This window comes from Triticum aestivum, chromosome 5D (assembly GCF_018294505.1).
Source record: "Triticum aestivum cultivar Chinese Spring chromosome 5D, IWGSC CS RefSeq v2.1, whole genome shotgun sequence".
Taxonomy (NCBI): domain Eukaryota; kingdom Viridiplantae; phylum Streptophyta; class Magnoliopsida; order Poales; family Poaceae; genus Triticum; species Triticum aestivum.
Window position 1 is genome coordinate 542,130,462 of NC_057808.1, and position 18,133 is coordinate 542,148,594.

The 18,133-nt window shown below is 42.6% G+C and overlaps 3 protein-coding genes across 10 annotated transcripts; 1 reads left to right on the forward strand and 2 right to left on the reverse strand.

Annotated features, from left to right (window-relative positions):
* Positions 1–1,533: 1,533 nt before the first annotated feature.
* Positions 1,534–8,734, forward strand: LOC123123656 (serine/arginine repetitive matrix protein 1). 8 transcript variants are annotated; one of them, XR_006460721.1, is made up of 14 exons: positions 1,534–1,639; positions 1,726–1,841; positions 2,258–2,371; positions 3,321–3,398; positions 3,484–3,870; positions 4,234–4,362; positions 5,199–5,276; positions 5,591–5,741; positions 5,816–5,886; positions 6,713–6,802; positions 6,972–7,074; positions 7,177–7,285; positions 7,680–7,874; positions 7,963–8,038. XR_006460721.1 is itself a non-coding variant. In XM_044544210.1 (13 exons), the coding sequence occupies exons 1-13, from the start codon at positions 1,549–1,551 to the stop codon at positions 8,325–8,327; spliced, it is 1,602 nt and encodes a 533-aa protein (XP_044400145.1). In that variant the 5' UTR covers positions 1,534–1,548; the 3' UTR covers positions 8,328–8,734. The 8 variants fall into 8 exon arrangements, 4 of the variants coding, with proteins under 4 accessions (XP_044400145.1, XP_044400148.1, XP_044400149.1 ...); XR_006460722.1 differs by having other exon boundaries at positions 7,695–7,874; positions 7,963–7,982; XR_006460719.1 differs by having other exon boundaries at positions 6,972–7,285.
* A 798-nt stretch (positions 8,735–9,532) lies between these two features.
* On the reverse strand, positions 9,533–11,624 carry LOC123126092 (uncharacterized). Its single transcript, XM_044546495.1, has one exon. It carries the CDS (start codon positions 11,615–11,617, stop codon positions 9,710–9,712), a length of 1,908 nt encoding a protein of 635 aa, XP_044402430.1. The 5' UTR covers positions 11,618–11,624; the 3' UTR covers positions 9,533–9,709.
* Positions 11,625–14,195: 2,571 nt separating this feature from the next.
* Positions 14,196–16,184, reverse strand: LOC123121159 (uncharacterized). The gene has a single exon (XM_044541084.1). It carries the CDS (start codon positions 16,182–16,184, stop codon positions 14,196–14,198), a length of 1,989 nt encoding a protein of 662 aa, XP_044397019.1.
* Between the last annotated feature and the right edge of the window lie 1,949 nt (positions 16,185–18,133).

Here is an 18,133-nt window from a genome sequence, read left to right on the forward strand (position 1 = left end):
GCCCTCCATCTGGCAAATATTCCAAAACTGGTGGGCCCTGCCGGTCACTCTCACTCAGCCATGGTGTATTGTTTATCTCATTGAATTATTAAAAATGCAAGATATAGTATGTGAATCTTCTGTGACATGTACACATTTTTTTACGAGAAAAGGGAATATATTGAGCACCTATCACATCACTGAGCTCTGCCAGCAAGCGGTTTGGCTTTGCCACAACGGATGTATGATATTGATTTGTATGTGTTTTGTCGACAAAGATAAATAATCATTTTTAGTTACATTGGTTCATAAAATGCATTTTTATACACAAATAAAATCTACAATACGAAAAATACTCAGGCATATGGTTATTGTCCGTTTGATTGTACATAAATAACAGTCTCTAAATTCACAGGCAAGTTACATTATACATGTATCATAATCGACATTATGCATTACTACCATATTTCTATAAATATTTTAATGTATAATTTTCCATTTTATTTTTAAGAAAAAAAAACGCTTGTGCTACGTACATATAGGTTGATATCAATGAAATGTCATATCAGCCAGTACATGTGAAAATGGTTTAATACAATATGTTACGCTATCGGGATATCGGTAACTCACTACTCTCTCCGTCCCATAATATAAGAGCATTTTTTACTCTAATATAGTGTCAAAAACGCTCTTATATTATGGGACGGAGGAAGTACTCCTTCCGTCCGGAAATACTTGTCCTAAAAATGGTTGTGTCTAGATTTATTTTAGTTATAGATACATTCATTTTATCCATTTTTAGGACAAGTATTTCGGGACGGAGGGAGTACTAGTTAAGAGCTAGTGTAAACACCAGGGTTTCTAAATACTTCATAGAGATACTTCAGCTTTTCTTACAGCTACAACCTTTCCTTTTTTTGTGGGGAAGGAACTACAACCTTTCCTCAGAGGAGCTAAAAACGGTTCAGTATTTTTCTTACTAAAAAATGGTTCAGTTTTTTTTGAGAATAAAAAAATTGTTCAGTTTTTTTAGGGCTACTAGCAAAAAGGCCCGTGCGTTGCAACGGGAGAAAAAAAATCCTCTCATACCTCTAGCTGGGTCAGTTGGACAAACTGTATGTGGCCGTTTCCCAGGTTATGAGATCGAACCTTGTCATCGGCAATTTTATTTTGTGCCAGCTCTCCGGACCTGGGCCTCAGTGTGTCGTTAGGTGGGCTCTCTCCGTTGGGCCAAAACGGGTGTCAAATAACGAAACCAAATAGCGTACGTGAAATTAATTGAAGCAGGACGAAACCAAGAATATCACCTCCCTTTAATAGTAGGTATAGAGTATAGATATAGATATAGATATAGAATAGATAAAAAAATGGTTCGGCTCGTTAGGAGAAGAAAAACAGCCATGTCGAGAGCCCATGGGTCGGGGAGACACATGGGCGATGCAGCCAGGCCCATGGACGGAGAGAAGAAGGCTGGCAGAGGAGCCCGGCCCGGTATCTCTGCTATCGCGGGCCTGACGAGGGCCTTGTTATGGGCTACCCATGTCGTCTTCCGTTTGTCTCAAAAAAAGAATGTCGTCTTCCGTGCCGTCGTCGTCCTCGCCTCGCCGTCGTTCTCCCGCGAATCGCCGCAGCCATGGCGCGCCTCCCGCCGCCCGCGAGCGTACGCTCTCCTCCTCCTGCTCCTCTCTGACGCCGCCTCTGCTTCTCCCCGCCGCCCGCTCACCCGTTTCTCTTCCCTTGCTCCAGCTCAAGCTGCGGGGCGCAGACGCCGCCGTTGGGATGAAGGGGAGAAGGATGTGTCAACGTTGTCGTCAGCCTACGGGTCTTCCGTGGAGAATCGGCCGAGCGAAAGCCACTGCAAGGTGCTGTCTTACTTCAAATTTTATAATTTTCAGAGCTCTTGGGAGATTTGCATTTAGGGATCTATTTTGTGATGTTTCACTGGCTCACCAACCTAAACGATATGCTCTTGCTAATATTTTTGCTAATTATTTGTTTTAGGCATATTGCTATCACCAATTTGATTTCATTTGCTAGCGCTAAGGGGATTGGGGATTTTCTATTCATAACGAGTTAGACCGGAATTGGCGCATGAACATCACTCGTCAACTTGATTTTAGACCGAGATGGCGTATTTGATTTTAGTGTGCTTTGTTGTAAGTGGTACCATTGCAATGTGTGGTGCACGCCCATAGTTGCTCTCACTTCTCAGTTCTCACGGCGGCTGGAAACTAATAATTTTACCTACTTCCTTTCATGGCTTCATTCCATTTTGCAGCAGCCAGAAACTTCGTCAGCTGCAGTGGAGCAGAGACCTGATCCTGCAATCCCGGGGGATGAGCAGAAGTTGTGTAGTGAGAAGATGGATGCAAAGACCCACACTGATCACAAGGTGATAAAGATCTCCTGCTGTGTGTGGGTGCATATTTTGAAATTGCCGTGATGTCAATCTGAAATGAAAATAAATTTACCAAATAGATGAACTCTGTGTGTTACTGAAAATACATCAGCGGCGCTGCTCTTACTTCATTGTTGGAGTGGTGGGAACTATCTATGCGACTATGCTTGGTGGTTAGAACCCCAATACCAATCATTTGTATACTGTTAAGAGTTGACATCAAAATCTCTTGCTGAGGCTATGTGGTTAAGATTAAAACACTTTCTTAAATAAATTCTCACTACAGAACTACAGATCAACTTATTTACTAGGAGCTTAGGAAGACCGACAATGATGCTTACTAAGAAACATATTACTCCCTCCGTTCCTAAATATAAGTCTTTTTAAGATTTCAATATGGACTACATACGGAGCAAAATGAGTGAATCTACACTCCAAAATATGCGTATATACATCTGTATGTAGTCTATATTGAAATCTCTAAAAAGACCTATATTTAGGAACGAAGGGACTATATGTTTGTAGAACAAATACCCAAGTGAAAGCATTTAACAGAATCGGTGTACACTATCATATAGGTTTATCAGAGTTAATGTGTCCTTTTATTTATTTTTTTGATTTTTGCGCTGTTGCCCTTTCACGTTTACTGCTACGTATTCTTGCAACATGGACAAATTAAAGGTATTGATTCACTGTTTAGGATTTTCCTTTTGAGGCCTGTTTAGGGGGCTTGATCCTTCTAATGCTACTTTTCTTCCATCCAGACATTGTATGTGAATAGTTCCACATCCATTTCATTCAGTACTTTACCAAACAAAACCACACTATCTCGGCATGTTCTATTAAAAAATGCAACCAAAATTCAAGTATTGAGATGAAATTCAGTGACACTTTGTACATTTGTCACAGTTTTTTTACCTGTCTATGTTGTGTTATTCATCAGGAGGGTCAATCCAGAAGTGCTCGTCGCAAAAAGATGAAAAGACAGATAATGGCAGAATCTAGAATGGAACTGAGGGAGGTATGCAATTCTTCCTCCTCCTCTCTGACGCCGCCTCTGCTTCCCCCCGTTGCCCTGCTCACCCCTTTCTCTTCCTTTGCTCCAGCTCAAGCTGTGGGGTGCAGATGCCGCCGTTGAATCCCGCGTGCACCGCCCCCTGGAGCCGCCGCGGCTGGCCGGGAACCTCCACCAGCATGTGTCTCTGTGTTCTGCCAGCAGGCGCCAGGAACCAAATCCGCCGCCGAGCAGTCGAAACCGGTTGCAGGCGCCGCCGCCACTGAAATCCAAAGTTAGGCCTCGAGCAAGGTCGCCGCCGATCACTCAGCTCCTAGCGGAGCAGCAGCACGCCAAGCGGCCACACCGAGGCGAGGCGGACTCGGCCGAGGTTGCTGTTGAAGGTAAGGAGGAAGGGGGGAGGGCGGTGTCAATGTTGTTGTCAGTCGATGGGTCATCCGTGGAGAATCGGCCAAGCCACAGCAACTGCAACTGCGAGGTGCTGCTTTACTTCAATTTTGGAAGTTTTAGAGCTCTTGAAAGATTTGCCTTAGGGGTCTATTTGTGATGTTTCAGTGGTTCACCAACCTAAACGACAGGCTCTTGCTATTTTTTTTTTGGTAACATATTATTAGGCATATTGGTATAACCAATTTGATTTAGTTTGCTAGCGCCCAGAGGTTGGAGATTATTTGTTCATAATGAGTTAGACCGAAATTGGTGCATGCACATCCTTTATCAACTTGATTTTAGTTTGCTAGTGCTAAGAGGTGCTTTGTTGTAAGTGGTGCCATAGCAATGTAGGTGTTCTCGCTTCTCACCGCTGCTGCAAACTAATAATTTTACCTACTTTCTTTCATAGCTTTATTGCATTTTGCAGCAGCCAGAAACTTCATCAGCTGCAGCGGAGAGACCTGATCCTGCAATCCCGGGGGATGATCAGAAGTTGGGTAGTGGGAAGAGGGATGCAAAGACCCAGACTGATAACAAGGTGATAAAGATCTCCTGCTGTATGTGGGTGCATATTTTGAAATTGCCGTGATGTCAAGCTGAAGTGAAAATAGGGGGCAATAATTAAATTTACCAAATAGACGAATTCTGTGTGTTACTGAAAATTCATCTGCGGCGCTGCTCTTCACTTCATTTTTTGGAGTGGTGAGAACTATCTATCCTACGTGGTTAGAACCCCATTACCAATCATTTTGATACTGTTGACAGTTGACATCAAAATCTCTTGCTGAGGCTACGTGGTTATAATCCCATTACCAATCATTTTGGGAACATCGACAGTTGAGATTAAAACACTTAAACAAATTTCCACTAGACCACTAGAGACCAACTTATTTACTAGGAGCTTAGGAAGACTGACAATGATGTTTACTGAGAAACATATTGCATGTTTGTAGAGCAAATACCCAAGTGAAAGCATTTAACAGAATTGATGTACACTCTCATAAGTTTATCAGAGTTAATGTGTCCCTTTATTTATTTATTTATTTCAATTTTTCCATTATGGCCCTTTCACGTTTACTGCTATATATTCTTGCAACATGGACAAATTTAAGGTATCGACTCACTGTTTCGGGTTTTCCTTTTTAAGCCTGTTTAGGGGGGTTGATCCTTCTTCATGCGACTTTTCTTCCATCCAGACGTTGTATATGAACAGCTCCACACCCATTGCATTCAGTACTTTATCAAACAAAACCACACTATCTCGGCATGTTCTATTAAAAATTGCAACCAAAATTCAAGTATTGAGATGAAGTTCAATGTTACTTTGTACAGTTGTCACAGTTGTTTACCTGTTTATGTCGTGTTTTTCTTCAGGAGGGTCCATCCAGAAGTGCTCGTCGCAAAAAGATGAAAAAACAGATACGGGCAGAATCTGAAAAGGAACTGAGGGAGGTATGGAATAGCTTGATTCTGATTTAACTAGTGCTTGGCTGGTAGTATTATGTAAATGATTTGTTTCACTTACTTATCTGGTTGAAAGACATTCAATCTATGCCCTTTGCTTGTGTTCATTAGTGAATCTGATTGAATTGCAATATAGTTGTAAACCAGTAATATTTGAATCTCTTAGTTACTACGCCCCACCTTTTAGCTTTATAGGACAAGCAGCCCTGTGGATGGCTGTTATTTAGAAGAGTGATATTTTGAATCTCATCCTTAAATTTGTCAATTCCGATGTATTGTAATTGTGGTTATTCACACTTTAGATGAAAAAGGATAAGCTGTTAGAAAACATTAAAAAGCTGCAAGCTTGTATCTGGCTTCTTGAGAAGGAAGGTGCAGACACGGCTGAAATCATGGAATTCAGGAGTTTGCTTGAATCGACGAAGATGCAGTATGTGCAGTATGTGGAGAATGGTAGCAAAGCAAAACCTTTCGATTTCATATTCAGTGTTTATTTCTCACACTAACGGAATTGGTATCTGATGTAGAGACACAGTTGGCAAAGGAAGGATCGAGTGCATCACCTCAGGCGCTAAACAAGGATAGACTCGAGAAAATGGTGGGCAACTTGAAATACATTTGCTACTTTTAGTATTCTGTTGCTAAAATACATGTAGTTAACTTCAATAAAGTGGAAATGCCCAGGATACTATCATATCAGTTCATGTCGAGAGAAAAAACATCGAAAGATCCTGCACAATCTTCACGGAAAGTGCCCTTGGAAAACCGTATAAATCAGGTGCTGATATAAGGAGGGAGGGGCACTCCAGTTCTGACATCTTGAGAAGCATGCGTGTAATCCCGACTTGTGCCACCAAGACAGTACTATTTCGACTTTACGAGAGAGAAGGGAGGGTAAAAGCCATTTTCCCACTCAAGCCCACATGTCAGTGCCCTCACACATGCCATACACACACTGCCAGTTGCAACATGTTCTTGGTTTAGTTCCAAGGGGAAACGGCTTTGAGCTCCCTTCTCTCCTGAAATATTGTCAGTATTATCTTTATGACCAGAGTGTTCGGCCGTTTGGGCAAATGGCCACAATTTTGTAGTATCCTTAACCAAATAAGGATTGTGCGGTGTGTTTTAGACTTTCAACAAATGCCATCCAAGTGGACTATCTAGGAGCAACTTTTTCGTCATTTTTTGGCATTTGATAGTGAAAGTGTAATCGTTCTATCTTCCTGTCATCTTACTTCACTTGAAGCTGCTACCTGTGCCAACCAGCATTCTGTTTGGCTGTGATATTTTTTTCTCCATTTTTCTACAGTTAGCTACAGCTTATTGCCACACATATCAACAGCTTGACTAGACGACCCGCACTATGTCAGGTATCAGTGTAACTAACTGACTGAGCTTCTTTTATGATGTTCTGTGTTTTGCAGCATGTGGAAGCTCGTATAGAGAAGGTTGAGAGAGATGAGCAGAACTTGGATTCTGGAAAGGCAGAGGGCAGTAGCCTGATAGGTTTCAAGGCAAGTTCGTTGCATGATAACTTCCCTTCTTTACCTATTGCCAACTACTGTAGTGTGTAAATGACATCTATAGATTGCTGAGCAGTAGCTAGTATAGAATAGATATGCAAAACATTATTAAAAGATGCATGCAAAATTATATATTTCCTCCACTTTGGATCCTCTGCAGAATATAGGAAACGTGCCAGTATTACCGGTCTTCACTTGCTCTTTTATAACTATAAAAGAGAAGACAGCACAAAAATGCCAAATGGAGGCTGAGCTCCATGGAGGTCGAATTTGCAAATTTCATAATTCAATTTTTTCAGTTTCAAAAATTCTGAAAAAATACACATATACGTAGAGACATAATATACATGTGTGTAAATTTTCAGGTCGAAATTTGTTAAAATGGGAGCTACACAAAAAAAAATCTGTGGCTTTTTAGCATATGTACTGTTCATCCTCAAAGTCCACGATTTTTTTTGCAGCTCGCAATTCAAGGTATTGCATCCTGAAATTTTACACACATACACATTACATCCTTGTATACATGTGTATTGTTTTTCAGAAATTTTTGAAACTGAAAAGTTTGAATTTTGGAATTTTCAAAATTAAGGCCTCTATGGAGCCAGGTCTGCAAAATGCTCTACTCAACCTTAACCATTATAGTTTCCATTTATATATTGTTTTCTCATATCACTTATCAGACCCAAAACAGAAATTAACGTGGCCATTCAAAACAGAAGTTAACGCGGCCAATCACAAAACAGAAGTTAACGCGGCCAATCACAACATACTATCTTTTACAAAAAAATATTAAGCCTTTGTAACATCTCAGAGTTATAATTTGGTGGTTTACTCTTGTCTTGACGTCAATCAAATCCTTGAATAATAGGCAGTCCTGAAACAGAACAAATTAGCGGAGGAGGTGAATTTTCTTAAGAGTGAACTTGAAGCAGTCAGGCAAGATCGTGAGTATCAATTAGCTCAGGTGCAATCTTTGACGGTTGACATAGCTAAGCAGAAAGAAGTTGCAAGAAAGTGTGGGGCTGAGCTAGAGAATGCCATGAGGAGAGTTGCTGCCCTCGAGGTATCTTTCTTGTCGTGTTTCCCTTTTGTAGATCTACAAGCCGTCGAGCAACTGACAAATGGGTATTATATTATATATAATCGTGTAGGAAGGAGGCCTGTTGCAAAGGGAGACAATCAGAACGTTGCAGATTCAGCTTGCTTCTGCAAATGAGAAACTAACGGTACGTGACGACTGAATCTTTTTTCTGAACAATGTATCGTATGCAGTCCTGTTGCTTGGAAGCAAAAGGGAAATCGTTATCGGGGAGACAAGAGTTGTAGCAGTTTTGTTTCCGTTAACTCGTGATGAAATGGCAGCGTTTTCAGTAACTAATCCATGGTTGTTGCATGAACAATGTAGCCGCACCCTTTGATCTCAAATGGAGAACTATTTTGTGCTGTCTCGAACTGGGAGACTGACTGACATTGCCTTGGCTGTAATCAGGGGCTGCCTTCTTCCACCAAAGATTGATGCGAAGCCAAAGGTTTGACCGAATTGGCATGTGCTCCAGCAATGGTGGGACCTCCTCATCAACGGTGTCGATTTGCTTGGCAATTAAAGGACCAAACACCGGTGCGTATAATACGAACACGAGGTATCCTGATGATGCACAGATTTGGTTGATTTTACTACAACAGAAGAGCAGCAGCAGAACAGAATAGTTTTGTACTGTTTTTTTTTTCGAGGATCGCATGTTCACAGGGTTTATACTTGTAGTAAACCTAAAAAAGCTTGCTCGGGAAGGGGTGCGCCATGTATCTAGATAGTTAGGATAGCAGTAATGCTGAAACTAATGGCGGCGCGGTTAGGGTCTATGAGATGTAGCCGATGCTGATCGAATGTGATGTAACCGAGATATCACAACAATTATTTGTTTCTGGAACCGAGTCTGACGCCGCATTATTTCTGAGAGCACCATCCAAAGTTCCAAAGGCATATAAAATGTTTCTTGCCAAATACCATATCAGAATTCATTTAAGTATCACCAAAAAACGAATCCATTAAGTAATTACCAATAAAATAATTTTATCTCAAAAAGTGGAACTGTATTCGTTCCTTCCTTCCATTCCATGTACTACTATCGTACTAGTAACCAGTGTCACATCTTGATGTGATTTCCATGAAAATGTACACAATAATCTAATATAATGAACATATCGATCTAAGATTATGTATAAGCAACGCAATTATTATGAATCTATATTATTTCTGTAGGTAGTACAACAAATATATTTATGAGTACCAAAAAATGGTTAACATAATTAATGATGTTTCTCGTGCAACTACGCAGGCACCTGGCTAGTTAGTTGTAATAGCATCATGTGAGTAGTTACGAAACCCGGAATTTTGTTTCCTGGACAACCTCAGCATACTAAAGAAAGAGTACACCCTCACATTTGTGACGGCCACTGCTAGTTTTGTACTCCCTCCGATCCAAAATAAGTGGCGCGGCTTTGAACTAAGGTTGAACTAACCTTATTCCAAAGCTGCGCCACTTATTTTCGATCGGAGGTCAACAGCACAAACAGCCTATCAACGGGAGCACTTTTAAGTTTTCCAGAAAACAAAAGAGAAAGAAATCCAATAAAAAACATCAACAAGGATGATAGAGGAGCTCTTATTGTTGTTCCATGCTCACAAAAACAGAGTTATTATTCCAATAGAAATGGGTATCACATTGCATTCGAGGCATAGAAATTAACAGCAGATATGATAGAGTAGCTCATTTTGTGTCCCATGCCCATAAAAACAGAGTTAGTTAAACCAATAAAAATGGGTAGCAAAGAAACTAAATTACATTCGAGGCATATAAATCAAGAGGGATACATGAGATGAACCTCTCCTATAGGGTGTCAGCGGTCGCTTGGAAGCCTCTCACTATACTTGTGACGAAATAGCTGGATGTGATGTATGACGAGGCGGATAACGGAGAGGAACTCACCGCCCCTGCCAAGCTGTGTACAGTGGGAAACACCGGTGCCATGGTAGGCTGCATAGCACAGGAACTCCACCCACACCCCGAAGATGACTTGCAGCATGGGCTTCCTTTTGTTTCCAAGCAGCTTAGCAGCTAGAGGCGAGTAGGGCTTCAACCTAGGATCCTCATTCTCATCGGCAAGTAATGTCCTAGCAAACTCACTGCTAGTAGAACATTTGCTGTCCTTCCACAGATTCTCCAAATTATTGATGGTAGAATCGCTTGGAACTCCGCCGGGCAGTAAGCTTGGGTGTATCATTAGAAAACCCATGTACTTAGATAATACCTTTATTGCATCTACAAGAACTTTATCGTCCTCTTCAGCGTTGAGGCACCTACTTTGATGCTGGTTGTCATCACGACAGCAAAGGTAAATGTCAGTTGCTACTTGCCAGATGAGAATGCAATGGGCGAAATCCCTGTCCTTGATAGAAAAGCCCATATCATCCAAGAGCCTGTATTCCGTTAGCACACATTTTCCCGGTGCATCCAGGATACTCCATGTCTTAGAATAACGAGTCATTGTTCTCCGTACCTGTCCCAACACTAGTTCCTTGAACTCCATGGTGATCTTTGTATTGGCTGAGAACTTGACCTTTCTCCGCCACTTTTTAAGTGCAGTTGCCTCTACAATCCTGTTCATCCAATTGGTTTGGTTACGGGTGCAGTAATCCAACACATTATGTTGCCCGATGGAGTGCAACCATTTTCTTTGGCTTCCCACTTGGATAAGTCGCCGAATGCACAAAACCATAGCATTAGTTTTGTTCCATCCCTGACAGTGCAAGTAGCCGCACGTCCATGTTGATCCTACAATTGCAAACACTGATGTGGTTTCCAGAACGATGGCCCCAACCAATAGCATGTAACTGATGGAGACATCTACTCTGCTGTGAGCACCTTTACCGTCGTCGAGACGGAACAACAAGAATGCGCTCACCGTGCCAAGCAGTGAGATGGCACGGATCAGGTAGCCTGGCCAACTGTGAACCACTTGCGCCTTAGTGTAAAACAGGTCGTACAGAAGGGAGAGCTCCGCCTCGACCAAGTCATACATGTCCATGTTGAATTTATAAGGCAGAGGCAGAACGGGGTCTAAATAACTGAGAACAGCGTCGGTGGACCACCTTTCCAGGCTGACGTTGATAAATGCACCCATACAAAAATGGAACATGTAATGAGCGTCGAATAGGATCTCCTCCTCTCTATCCATCTTAGCTCTGGTCTTCAAGATGTAAGCCCGTTCTTCAGAAGTTTTGCTGTAAACTTTCAACAAAGCAAAATTGCCATTGCTGCCTCTTTGGAGAGCCCACACCCTCTCCCCGTACTTGAGAAAACCCACTATGAACATCACTATGGTGGCCGAGACCAAGTTCCAGGTACCGGGTATGATGTACCGGTAGATGGCGTAGCCGGCTCCTGATGCCTGCACTAGGAGAGTCAGGAGGTGGCGCCTCCATAGCTGGTTGTCCTCTAGGGAGAAGGCAGTGATGGTGTCCTGGCCACCGAGGTGGAGCAGAAAGAAGGTTGCCCAGAACGCGACGAGCCCGTCATCCCCCGGCCTGCTTTCAAGGGACATGTGCCCAAGGGCATATACCGCCATGTTATCGGCCATCAGGTACGACAGCCAGAGGAAGGCCAGCAGCACGGCAGAGGAGCTGCGCCGCCGGAACCCGCCGAAGACGAGTAGGATGAGCTGAAGCAGGAAGCTGGCGACAACCAAGATCTGGATCCCCCATTCTTTCCACACACGCACCACAAGTCCTCCTCCTCCTCCTGCCATTGATGTGTGGTCCGCTGAAAAGTATACAGGAACATAAGAACACCTCACAACAACATATCCATGTCTACATGTACTCATATGGTCTGCCAAATAATGTAGCTGCATACCGTACGTGCTCATGGCAGCGAACAGGCTAGCCACTTCAGAAACTACCCATAGACCATAGCTATCATATTTATGCAAGCGATATAAGGTATATGGATCTAGAAGAAGAAAACATAGCGAGCTTGGTTTGACTTACACCGTTACACGAGGAGACCAACTGGTGGGAGGAGCAGCGATGAGCCGGATCACTTGGAGGATGATCAGAAAGCTGGGGTGTAGCAAGGGCGATGGGGAGTAGCAGATCGAGCTTTTCAGTTGCAGTTTGAGAGTGTATTCGGTCTACTGGCAATGTAGTGATCCAACTCCAGGTCTGTCGGAGGAAGAATGGGCAAGAACGACTTCCCAGGAAATAAACAAACGACTTGACGCCAGTTTAATCTTCTCCTTTTTGATTCCTGCCAGCTAGTTGTAACGTGGGCGGTTGGATTAGGTGTTTAAATTATAGCAAGACGATAAGCCTTGACCACGTTTAATTGGATGCATGGCATGGGCGGTATGATCTGATCTGTTGCCTAATTGCCAACCGATCTGATCCATTCAAATGTTTTAATTAACCGCATTTCTCCAGTAATTTGAGTGTTTTGGCCGAATTGGTTGGTGCACACAATTAAGGGCATCTCTAACCGAACTCTCAAATTTCTTGAGAAAGATTGTAGTTAACTTTCAAAAAAGTGGAAATGCCCAGGATGATACGATCATATCAGTTCCTGTCGAGAGAGAAAACATCAAAAGGCTCTGCACAGTCTTTGCGGAAAGTGACCATGAAAAACTGTACAGACCAGGTATTTTTTCAAGAACAGGCAATAATTTGTTGCCTGTCATTTTCATTAAGGGAGAGGGGAATTAGTTACAGAGAGCCGCCGAGGAAACAAGAACAGACTCTTGTATCCCCAAAGGTTCAGTTCAGAACGTGAAAAATATCAACCGCCAACTACACTGCTACGGCACAGCTATACCTACTCCTGCCGTCTGCTGTCGTGCTAAGATCCAAAGTTTGAGCTCGTCCGCCGCTGCTGTGACCACTCTCTGAACGTTGGAGATCTTCCCTTCGAACACATGGGTATTAGAGAAACAAGAGTTGTACTAGCAGTTTTTGTTTCCGTTAACTCGTGATGAAATGGCAGCGTTTTCAGTAGCTAATCCGTAATTGTTACATAAACAATGTAGCCACACTCTTTGATCTCGAATGGAGAACTATTCTGTGCTGTGTCAACTGGGAGACTGACTGACGTTGTCTTGGCTGTAATCAGGGGGCTGCCCTCATCCAGCAAAGATTGATGCGAAGCCGAAGGTCTGACCGGATTGGCATGTGCTCCAGCCATGTTGGGTCCTCTTCATCAACCAACTGTGTCGATTCGCTCAGGCAAAGGACCGAACGCAGATGCATATATCCTATAAACACGAGGTATCCTGATGATGCACAGATTTGGTTGATTTTACTACAACAGAGCATCAGCAGTAGAACAGAATACTAGTTTTGTACTGATTTTTATTTTATTTTCCGAGGATAGCATGTTCTTCTACTTAAAACTAGAAGCTCGCTCGGTAAGAGGTGTGCCATATATCTAGATAGTTAGGATAGCAGTCGTATCAAAACTAATCGTGGTGTGGTTAGGGTCTATGAGATGTAGCCGATTGAATGTGATGTAACTAACACATATATATCACAACAATTACTCCCTGCGATCCAAATTAATTGAGGCACACTTAAGAAATATAAGAGCGTTTAGATCACTACTTTAGTGATCTAAACGCTCTTATATTTCTTTATGGAGGGAGTACTAAGTATGCGTAAATTAATATAAATCGGAGGGAGTATTTGTTTCTGGAAATGAGTCTGATGCCGCACTATTTCTGAGAGCATCATCCACCACGTCGAAGCTACCTACTCGCGCCATTTTAATGACTTGAAGGCAATCCACCATTTATATCTTCGTGTGATTTTCATGAAAATCTACACAATGATCTAATATGGTGAACATACTGATCTAAGATTATGTATAAACAACGCAATTGTTGGCAATCTATATTGTTTTTGTAGATGGTACAATAAATATATTTGTGAGTACCAAAAAGGTTAACACTCATGCAACTGAGTGGGGACCTGACCAGTTAGTTATTTGTAATAGTATGATATGGGTATATTTTGTGAACCAAAAATTTCATTCCTCAAACAGTCTCAGCGCACTAAAGAAAGAGTACACGCTCACATTTGTGGTGGACACTGTGCTAGTTTTATATCAACGACACAAACAGAGGGTAGCGACTGTAACCAACATAAGCACCTCCAGGTTTTGCAGGAAACAGAAAGGAAATAAAGAAAAAATATCGACGAGGAACCAATAAAACTGGGTAGCACAGCCACATATATTACATTACATCTTCTAAAACAAAAAGATATCACATTACATTCCAGGCATATATATAAATCAACAGGAGTTATGCTAGAGTAGCTCATACTGTTGTTCCATGCTCACAAAAACAGAGCTGCATTCCCGGCTCGTAAATTATAAATTACATCTCCTATCGCTGTACGTAGTCGCCAATTTTTGTTGTCTTTATACCTTTGAAATAGCTCGATGTGATCTATGACAAGGCGGATAGCAGTGAGGAACTCACCGCCCCTGCCAAGTTGTGTGAGGTGGGAAGTATCGGTGCTGTGGTGGGCTGCATGGCACAGGAACTCCACCCACACCCCGAAGATGACTTGCAGCATCGGCACATCCCTCTTGTTTCCAAGAAGCTCACGAGCAAGAGAAGCGCAGCGACCGGACCTAGGGTCATCAATCTTATCCTCAACCAATAACCTAGCAATAGCCTTGCTAGTATGGCCTTTTTTTTGGACCCACATGGTGTCCAAATAATCATCAACACTATAATTGTGTGGAACTCCACCGGGAAGTAAGCTTACATGTATCATTAAAAACGCCATGTAGTTAGATAGTACCTTTATTGCCTCAACAAGGGGTTTATCATCCTCTTCAGTGTTGACACTCCTACTTTGTTGCTGCTGGTCATTGCAGAAGTAAAAGTGGTCATTGCAGAAGTAAAAGTAAATGTAAGTTGCAACATGCCAGTTGAGAATGTAACGGGCAAAATCACCGCCCTCGATATAAAGCCGGAAATCATCCAAGATTCCGTATTCAGTAAGCACCGCTCTGCCCTGTGCGTCCCAGATGCTCCAGGTCTCGGAATAATCAGTCATTGTTCTCAGTATCCGTGCCAACACTAGCTCCTTGAACTCGACCGTGATCTTCGTATTGCCTGAGAAATTCACCTTTCTCCACCACTTCTTAGGTACCGCTGCCTCGACGATCATGTTTTTACACTTCATGGTTTGGTGACGGGCACAGTAATCAAACACATTGTGTTGCCCAATGGAGTGCAACCATTTTCTTTGTCTTCCCACCCTGAAAAGCCGACGAAGGCACATAACCATAGCAACAGCTCGGTTCCATCCCAGATGACGCAAGTACTCACAGGTCCATCTCGATCTTGCAAGTGTAAACACTGACATGGTTTCCAGGATGATGGCCCCAACCAATAACAGGTAAGTGATGGAGACATCAACTGTGCTGTAAGCACCTTTACCGTCGTCAAGAAGGAACAACAAGAGTGTGCTCGCCGTGCCAATTAGTGAGATGGCACGGATCAAGCAGCCCTGCCAAGTGTGGACCACTTGCGCCTTGGTGTAAAACTGGTCATACAAAAGCGAGAGCTCCGCCTCGACCAGGTCATACATGCCAATGTCACACTTATAAGGCAGACTCACGTTTCTGAAATATTGGCTAAGTGTGGTGCTGAACCGAATTTCCCGGTTCACATTGAAAAATGCGCCCTTGCAAAAATAGAACATGTAATGAGAGTATAGTTGAATCACCTCCTCTGTATCCATCTTAGCTCTGGTCTTCAACATGTTAGCCCGTTCTTGAGTGTTGTCATGGTTCCGTTCCCAATCAAAAGCTTCATTGTTGCCTCTTTGGAGAGCCCACACCCTCTCACCATACTTGGCGAAACCCACTATGAACATCACTATGGTGGCTGAGACCAAGGTCCAGGTACCAGATAGGGTGTAGCGGTAGATGGCATAGCCGGCTCCCGATGCCTGCACTAGGAGAGTCAGCAGGTGGCGCCTCCATAGTTGGTTGTCCTCTAGGGAGAGGGCAGTGATGGTGTCCTGGCCACCCAGGTGGAGTAGAAAGAAGGTTGCCCAGAACGCCACAAGCTCGCCATCGCGCAGCCTGCTCTCAATGGACATGTGGCCAAGGGCGTATACCGCAATGTTATCAGCCATCAGGTACGACATCCAGAGGAAGGCCAGCAGCACGGCAGAGGAGCTGCGCCGCCGGAGCTCACCGCCCACCATGAGGACGAGCTGAAGCAGGAAGCTGGCGACAACCAAGATCTGGATCCCCCATTCTTTCCACACGCGCACAGCAAGTCCGGTTCCTCCTCCTGCCATTGATGTGCACCAGTCCACTGAAAAGAATATAACAACATAAGAACACCTCACAAAACACACATCTGTAGCCAAGTGCTTCACACATCAGCTACCATATATGTATACAAGGGATGTTAGGTATATGGATCTAGAAGAAGAACACATAACGAGCTTGGTGTGACTTACACGAGGAGACCAACCGGCGAGACGAGAGAAGCGATGAGCCCTAGACTGGATCAGTTCGACTCGAGGATGATCAGGAAACTGGGTGCAGCAAGCGCGATGGAGAAAGCAGATCAAGCCTTTTTAGTTGTAATCTGAGAGTGTATTCGCTTGACTGGCCGGCAATGCAAGTGATCCAACTGCAAGTCTGTCCGAGCAAGTAATTTTACAAGGCGGGAACGACCTCCCAGGAAATATATACGTAAACAATATAGACTTGACCCCCGTTTTGTTTACTTGCATTGGATCCCTGCCAGCTAGCGGTTGGATTAGCGAGGAGTTTAAACTATAGTAAGAGAGACGTTATAGCCTTGACCCCATTTAGATCAGAGATGCATGGCATGGGCGGTATGATTTTGCCGTGCAGGTGTGAAACGTAAGAAGATTTGTCTAATTACCTAATCGTCTGAGTTGAAACGTATTAACCTCATTTCTCCAATATAAATTGAGCCTTAGGGTGTGAATTTGCTGCATGGTGCATACAATTAACTTTTTTTTTTACCTTGTATACAATTAACTATTGCTATCATAGCCAAGATATCTCGAAACCTCGCTAGCACACTGCTCCAAATAATATATGTGACCTACATCCATTATTCCACATACCAGGTCTAGTATTTCGACATTTTATTGTCAATTGTATATTGTTTTCAATCCTATAGGTTTCACAAAGAGATTTGTAAGCCATTGATTTGGTACTCCTTTTTTTTATCACTGAATTGTTATTTTTAGTTTTTGTTATGTTTTATCTATTTTGTTGGATCATTAAGCATTATATTGAGTTTAAATTCCAGATCTATTGTGCAATTGAGTCATATTTTGTATGTTTTCGCATGCATGGAGCATTTTTGGATCATTATTGAACACATCCGAGGCAGGATGCTGGAAATAACTTTCTGGAATTGAGTCTGACGCTGCGTTATTTCTGAAAGCGCCCTGTTGTAGCTACCTAGTCCCACCATTAATGACAGTCCGATGAGACCTGGAATGCTAGCTGATTATAGGATCAGCGGCCAAGGACTAATTGTGTTTTCAAGCCAAGGTAGATGTAGTGACACGGATAAGTTGCGCTTTCTGTATAGCAAAAATAATGACAGTTCCAAAGCATCTAAAAGTGACATCTAGGAGTTCCATATCAGAATTCATTTAAGTAGATCACCATAATAATCGTTTTAGTATGAAACGTCATCTTAAAAGAGGGAATTGTATTCCTTCTATTTGATGATCTAACATAGTAACATGTGTCGTCTTGTGTGATTTTCATGAAAATCTACACAATGATCTAATATCATGAACATACTGATCTATGATTATGTATAAACAATGAATAAATGTATTTATGAACACCAATAGTTTTTTTTTTTTTGAAACGAGGCAAAAGACTTGCCATTTTCATTGATTAAGAAGGAGAGAATTGCCCGGTTAATTGATGGAAAACCGGGCTAAAACCGAGAACACCAATAGTTTAGATAATTAATGATGTTTCCCACGCAACTGCTAGGGAACCCTGGCTAGTTATTTGTATAGCATGGTACTGTTACTTATGAAACCCAAAATTTTATTTCTCGGACAAATCTCAGCACACTGAAGGGGACATCCTCGCATTTGTGACAAGACACTGTGCTAGTTTCATATCTACTGACTGTAATCAACTATGAGCACTTCCAAGTTTTGCATAAATAATGAGGGAAAAAAGAAAGAATATCGACAAGGATGATAGAGGAGCTCCTATTGTTGTTCCATGCTCA

What these genes read in the sequence shown, in the direction of transcription:
- LOC123121159 (XM_044541084.1), bottom strand. Translation starts at nt 16,184, where the DNA reads ATGGCAGGAGGAGGAACCGGACTTGCTGTGCGCGTGTGGAAAGAATGG.
- LOC123126092 (XM_044546495.1), bottom strand. Translation starts at nt 11,617, where the DNA reads ATGGCAGGAGGAGGAGGAGGACTTGTGGTGCGTGTGTGGAAAGAATGG.
- LOC123123656 (XM_044544210.1), top strand. Translation starts at nt 1,549, where the DNA reads ATGTCGTCTTCCGTGCCGTCGTCGTCCTCGCCTCGCCGTCGTTCTCCC. An exon ending in GTAGCCTGATAGGTTTCAAG is followed by an intron (nt 6,803 to 7,679) that starts GCAAGTTCGTTG and finishes CTTGAATAATAG; the next exon opens with GCAGTCCTGAAACAGAACAA. An exon ending in CTGCAAATGAGAAACTAACG is followed by an intron (nt 8,038 to 8,300) that starts GTACGTGACGAC and finishes GGCTGTAATCAG; the next exon opens with GGGCTGCCTTCTTCCACCAA.